Source organism: Oncorhynchus nerka, linkage group LG3, assembly GCF_034236695.1.
Source record: "Oncorhynchus nerka isolate Pitt River linkage group LG3, Oner_Uvic_2.0, whole genome shotgun sequence".
In the NCBI taxonomy this organism is placed as follows: domain Eukaryota; kingdom Metazoa; phylum Chordata; class Actinopteri; order Salmoniformes; family Salmonidae; genus Oncorhynchus; species Oncorhynchus nerka.
Window position 1 is genome coordinate 37,894,740 of NC_088398.1, and position 7,482 is coordinate 37,902,221.

Consider the following 7,482-nt stretch of genomic DNA (forward strand, 5'->3'; position numbering starts at 1 on the left):
ATAAATAAATACATCTTCAAGGTTTGAGGTGGAAGATTATCTTTTCAACCGCTGATCTAGGATCAGTGTTTCCAAATGCTGATTCCTAATTTTAACCATTGGGGAGCAATTTGCCAAACTGATCTTAGATCAGTGTCTAGGGACCACTTGTAACTCTCCTTTGACATTACTGTGAGAAGACTGGGAGTTGGCTCTCAGTACACCAGTCCACTGCATTATGGTGAAAGAGATGTGAGGAAAGAGAAAAGGAAAAAGGAAGGGAAGGGAAGGGAAAGGAAAGGGGAGATCGACAGGAGAGAGGGGTGGTTTTGAGAAAATTAGAGAGACAGAGATAGGAGAGAGAGGGATATATAGAAGGAGAGAGAGAAATATATAGAATGATCGAGAGAGAGAGAGATAGAAGGAAAGAGATATAGAAGGAGAGAGAGATATAGAAGGAGAAAGAGACAAGTAGAGAAGGTTGAGGGGATGCAAGAGTAGACTGACTGTGTCCCACTGACTCGTTTCTTCTGGCATAGCGAACATAGGGTGTGTGTGTGTGTGTGTGTGTGTGTGTGTGTGTGTGTGTGTGTGTGTGTGTGTGTGTGTGTGTGTGTGTGTGTGCAGAGCAGGGTGATGCAGGTGTTGGTAGGTAATGACCTCCCCAGAGAAAGAGAGAGAAGGATAGACTGATTTAAATTGTACCGCTTTTAGACCAGGCCCACAGAGACAGTGGTCCTCTAGATAACTCCTACACACACACACACACACACACACAGCCTTGTTTATACCTGGCACTAACTTGATCCTTGGTCCTAATCTTGCCTACATTCTGATTGTGCCCACATTATCAGATATGCGTCTACAGGTGGCATTAAAATGTGTCTCTCATCCGCCCACTGTGTTCGAAATTGTGACCAGATTTCCTGGTACCTCCCTATATGCAAATAATTTGATCAATTTTCTTTAAAAAATTATATTTATTTCTTGTCATTAGTCAATCGTGCCACCTGTCAATGATTTTAGAGGGCGGAATAATGAGGATTTCAATGGTTTCACTGTCCAGATCCATCTACACTTATATATCCGTACATAATGTGTGCCTGATTACCTCCGGAGGTGGTCAGAAAGATCTGATCACAATGTGTCTTTTGATCGTCTACACTTGTCTAAAAATGTGGGCACAATCAGGATGTGAACACAATCAGGACAGAGGATGCATGTTAGCAGCAGGTATAAACAGGAGTATACAGTTACTTCAAACACATACAGTCTAAAGACACACACACCTGTAACCTCAGAAACACATTAGCCTGTAAACTATGGTGACCTCAACACGCACGCATGCACAAAACACACACACATACATGTACACAAACTAACATCAACCTGTGTGTGTGTGTGTGTGTGTGTGTGTGTGTGTGTGTGTGTGTGTGTGTGTGTGTGTGTGTGTGTGTGTAAATGTGTGTGTGTGTGTCAGCTGTCACTCAGGCTTCAGCGGGCCCCATTGTGACACTAAGGAGTTCAATGTGCTCTACGTGGTCCCCGGCTCTGGCAAGCTGCGCTACGTCCTCATCGCCTCCATCATCGGAGCTCTGCAGGTGGCCATCATCTGTGTGGTGGTACTCTGTATTACCAGGTAGGACACACACACAAACACACACACATGCACACACATACAGTATACACACGCATACACATGCATGTGCACACATACACAACCACATTGTGCAAACACACGCACACACACTTGTGTGAGCACGCATAGTGTGGCCATCCACAGGGGGTGATTGGGGGTTGAGTAACCAAAGGAGTTTGAGAACCACTACATTACACAACCATTATGCGTATACTTTCACATGCTGTGCATACACACACACACACACACAAACACTTGCCCAAAGCAATTGCATCCTAATATTCATACTGCTATCCATGAGACAGGAAACAGATTACATTACCTCATTACATTATACACGAATGCATGCCCACCTACTCCCACAGAGGACTGTATACAGTACATACACAAACAGAGATAAATTTTCCACATTGGGGATGTCATGATGAGAGGGAGTGCAATCATAGGGGGTTACGTTCAGGTGCTGTGGAGGGAATGCAGAAAGGTCATCTTGTTTACCTCTCGCACCACAGGGAGGATGGAGAAGAACTCTGCTCCCACTGTGCACACTCTCTCTCTCACACACACACACACACACACACACACACACACACACACACACACACACACACACAATCCACACACACCCTGCCACTCAGCCACTCAGTCAGCAGCCTTCCGCCCCTAGGCTGACCTATGCAAAACATGACATTTAATAAAAATTTTAAAGCTTTCACCAAGATGAAACTCCTCCAAATAGAGAGGGAGAAACAGAGGTAGAAATAAGAGAGAGAACGGGGGAGAGAGTGAAAGAGAAAGATCAATGATAGATAAAGAGAAAAATGAGAAACAGAAAATGAATGAGGAGACATTAGAAGAGAGTGAAAGAATTAGAGGGAGTAAGACAGATGGAGCCCGAAAGAGAGAGACAGAGAAAAGGAGACTGAGATATGGAAAAGGAAGAGGGCGAGTCGGAGAATGAGAGAGAGAGAGAGAAGTGTGATAGAAAGATACGGACTGTCTGTGAAGCTCAATTACATTAATTTATTTCCCTGTAAACCTCTGAATTCAATGCAGTTTAAACAAATTCACATCGCTTCTATAGCAAACGACACACACACACACATTTTACGACTCTCTACCTTTAGTACATTTGGATTTATTTAGCACCCTCACCCCCATAATTCTCCCGTATTCTAAATGCAGAAATATCATTTAATATATTATAATTTATTATTATTGAAAATACTATGTGTACAGTTGATAAACATCTTCAAAAGAATAGGCAGAAGACCAATCTATGTATTTCGGGAAGAATATATAACATAACCATTCATTTATAAAGCCTCTTGTTAAAAGTGTATAGACAAAGTTGTGCCTCATTATGGGAATGGATCCTCCCTAGGTTCTCCATTCCATGCTGCTTAATCAAATTTTTGTTAATTGCTGAATTCTGCTTTTAATGGTTTGCATCATTAATCCCTAGGGGTATTAGTTTTACAGCATTATAGATTATAGAACGTGGTACAGAATATTTTGAATAAGTACATAATAGCTCCAACCATTTCATATGTATCAAAGAAGTAGAAAAATCAACAGGAGTTGCAATATAATTAGGGCTGTTAATCATTAAACTCAAGTTAATCTTTTGTAATTTTAGTGGAAGAAATCAAAATCCACCATTAATCAAATTGTCTGAAAGCGTTGAAAAAAACACAAAAAACATCCAAAATACATAATATATATAGACATTGAGGTTAAATAAAGTGTTCTTTCTCAATTTACCCAATTTTGTTAACCATTACATTAGACAAAATCAAGACATCAGGATTTCTGTTTTCTTGTATGAAACATCTTAATTACAGCTCACTTTAAGCAATATTTTTGCAACTCCTGCGAGTTCATTGGATTTTTAACATTTTATTAGTTTTACAGCCCTAAATACAATGCATTACAAGTCATCTTTTGTTAAAAAATTGAAGTCCTTTAACTACAGTTAAAGGGAACATTGTCCTTTAGATTCTTACATTTACATTACATTTAACATTACATTTACATTTAAGTCATTTAGCAGACGCTCTTATCCAGAGCGACTTACAAATTGGTGCATTCACCTTATGACATCCAGTGGAACAGTAGTGCATCTAAATCTTTTAAGGGGTGGGGGGGGTGAGAGGGATTACTTTATCCTATCCTAGGTATTCCTTAAAGAGGTGGGGTTTCAGGTGTCTCCGGAAGGTGGTGATTGACTCCGCTGTCCTGGCGTCGTGAGGGAGTTTGTTCCACCATTGGGGGGCCAGAGCAGCGAACAGTTTTGACTGGGCTGAGCCAATAACTTAGCAAATTTCTTCCACTTGATTTATTTATTTGGATTGAACAAGTGCTATCTGGTAGTAATATATTGTTGACAGATCAGCTTTTATTTAGACTTCTCACTTCTCTCTATGGACATATGCATGTCATTAACCACTCCACTAGGTGGCAATGAAAGCTATCTTATTTTTATAACAAGCATTTCTAAAGCAATCCAATGCCCTTCTTGGCTTATTAGTGTATCTTCAAGTATATGAAGAATCCAGCTAATAAACCAACTGGGGTTCAATAAATAAGAACAATTTCTTTATAATGAAAAAAAAAATAATGAGTTTCACCATCAAGGCCTTGGATACTGAACATAGGGCAAATTACATAGCATTCTGTCTCTGTCTCTCTGTCTCTCTCTTTATCTATCTCTCTCCTCTCCTGTCCTCTACTCCACTTCCTGTCTGGACAGGAAGTGCCCGCGGAGCAACAGGGTCAATCGGCAGAAGCAGAACGCCACCCACTACAGCTCAGAGAACACCATGCGCGCCTCCACCCGCCTCATCTGACTGAGCCTCCCCACAATGGGGGAAACCCTAAGACCCGCTCTGCTCTGGGTCCAAATTGCACCATAGACACAGATCTAGGATCAGCTTTACCCTTCTTTCCTACAATCCCAACCTGATTTAACTATAAGGGAGTGGGTGGTGGGAGGGGGACAAAACTGACCTTAGATCGGCATCTAGGAGGTCGCGCAATCCCCAACTCGCCGACCCCGATCATGAGGAATTGAACAATGGGGAATGGGGGGAAACAATGGGGGGGCTATAGATGTGGGCTAGCTGATGTTCGTGGGGGAATGTTGGTTGTTTTTAGGGGTAGAACCAATAGGGGGTTGGGGCGGGAGGGGGTCTACACGTGATGCCTTGCACCTGTGGTATAGGTCACTAAGAGGAATCTATGGTACTACAGTACAGCTCTGTTTGGTTATGTATTACTGGGTCTATTTCCAATAGTTATTACATTGTCTTGGTGGGGTCTTTTTTCTGTAATGTAAATAAATAATTTATATCATGAAAAGTGACCTTGGCCGATCTACAATATTGCTGTCGAGTGTTGATTCTCACATTTATGGTTAAGATAACGTCACTCTCAAGAGGAAAAAATGAATTCTTAAGAGGAAAGAGACAACAGGTACATTTGTCTGAGATGAAATGTGTATTTTCAGATCTTTACTTTTGGATCTATCATCAATTCAGGGCCTAGTGGGCCGCAGGTGAGTGAACTTCCCAGCAATCAGTGAAATTAGTTGATCAATTAACTATCAGATAGAAAAAGAAAACCTGAGCTTCAGCGTTGTGGAACATTGAAGATAGAAATGTCATGACATTTGTCTTACAGTTGATACATGATGACTCTTTATTCTAAATGTCAGAGAAGCATGTTTGTTCTACATAAGATATTTCTATCGGAACTTTCCACAACTTTGGACCTTGAAGGCCATAATTGATGGTGAGGAGCTGACTTGAGACAAGGATGTGCTATTTTACCATATGTCTACCCCACTAAAAGAAAACTGAGTTACAGTAACTGAGTTACAGTATCAGTACCTTGCCAATTATGTGCTATTGGCAGGTGATGTCTTTTCTACACACACACACACACGTGCGCGCGCGCGTACACACACACGTACACACACAAACATACAGACTTATTTAACCTTGTGGGAGGACACAAGTTATTATAAAATCATATCCTTAACCTAACCCTTACCTATCCTTAACCCGAAAAACTAATTTAACCCTAACTTATAACACAAACCTTTAACCCCTAACCCTGACACTAATTCTAACCTTAACCCTAAACTCCCTTTTTTTTGGTTTAGGCTCCCCGCAAATATAGCTAAACACATCCACAACACAGGAGATTGGTGGCACATATATTGGGGAGGACGGGCTCGTGGTAATGGCTGGAGAGAAATCAGTGGAATGGTATCAAATACATAAAACACATGGTTTATGCCATTCCATTTGTGGCGTTCCATACAATTTTATGAGCCATCTCAGCAGCCTTCACTGGTACACACACACACACACAAATTTTAAACACATGTCCAGCTGACAGATTTAAAATACCATACAGGTAAGTTGAAAAGTCTTTAATTTTGAATTGTACACACGACTGACAAGACATTTTCAATATGGTCTCACTGGCCAGGTTCTGTTATGTTTACAGTTGAACTGAGCTGACCAGGAGGAGTTGTGGTCAATGTCAGGGTCACCCAAAGGCTACACTGCCAGACTACAGGATTCCACACAAATTCCACCGAGATTGAGACAACGGAGAGGAGGGGTGAGGGGGGGAGGCACTTCCCAGTTCACCCCACAGCCGAGCGTGTGGAATCCTCTCTTCCTGTCCTCTCCCCTAATTTTTTCAGATCGGGGGTAAGGGAGGAGCAGGAAACTCTGAATGTCTGCATGCGCGACCAAATATGCGCAATGGGAATGTTATCATTCCGGGACCAGGATTCCACAACTTTATGTTGTTAGCTTTCATTTCAGGAAGGTCAACAGTGTTGAATTAGATGTGTGTCCTCTTCACAGGTTACATCAATTATTGATTGTACTGATTGTCGTGGAATGTAGCATTTTACACATAGGATGGGATTGTTCCTAACATTCTATTTTAGGGATAGGGAGATTTTATCATGGTATGTGCCTTTACCAAAAGGCAAAAAGCCTCCTGCGGGGACTGGGGATAAAACTTTTTTTTTTAAACACATCACGACAAGAGAGACAACACAACACTACATAAAGAGAGACCTAAGACATACAGTATGGTAGCAACACAACATGACAACAACATAGTTGCAACAAAACATGGCAGCAGCACGACATTTTAGCAGCATAAAACATGGTGCTAACATGCGTCCTTTGTCCTGAAATTGTCCACATTCTGATTGTGCCCACATTTTAAGACAGGTGTAGACTATTAATGCATTTTTATCTGATTGTGATCTGATCTTTCTGAACACCTCCAGAGGTAATCAGGCAAGCATTGTGTCTGGATCAGACAGATCTTGACAGTCAAATCAAATCAAATTTATATACACATGGTTAGCAGATGTTAATGCGAGTGTAGCGAAATGCTTTTGCTTCTAATTCCGACAATGCAGTATTAACCAACGAGTAATCTAACCTAACAATTCCAAAACTACTACCTTATACACACAAGTGTAAAGGGATAAAGAATATGTACATAAGATATATGAATGAGTAATGGTACAGAACGGCAAGATGCAGTAGATGGTATCGAGTACAGTATATACATATGAGATGAGTAATGTAGGGTATGTAAACAAAGTGGCATAGTTTAAAGTGGCTAGTGATACATGTATTACATAATGATGCAGTAGATGATATACGGTACAGTATATACATATACATATGAGATGAGTAATGTAGGGTATGTAAACATTATATTAAGTAGCATTGTTTAAAGTGGCTAGTGATATATTTTACATCAATTTCCATCCATTCCCATTATTAAATTGGCTGGAGTTGAGTCAGTGTGGTGGCAGCAGC

At 40.9% G+C, this 7,482-nt stretch overlaps 1 protein-coding gene across 1 annotated transcript in view; it reads left to right on the forward strand.

Moving 5' to 3' along the window:
- The window catches only part of LOC115107571 (tomoregulin-2), a 169,224-nt gene extending 164,507 nt beyond the window's left edge, over positions 1-4,717 (forward strand). The window contains exons 9-10 of the mRNA XM_029630997.2: positions 1,460-1,618; positions 4,371-4,717. Coding sequence (XP_029486857.1) covers positions 1,460-1,618; positions 4,371-4,467 — 256 coding nt within the window. The 3' untranslated portion in view covers positions 4,468-4,717. The remainder of the gene's footprint in view (positions 1-1,459; positions 1,619-4,370) is intronic.
- The last annotated feature ends 2,765 nt before the right edge of the window (positions 4,718-7,482 follow it).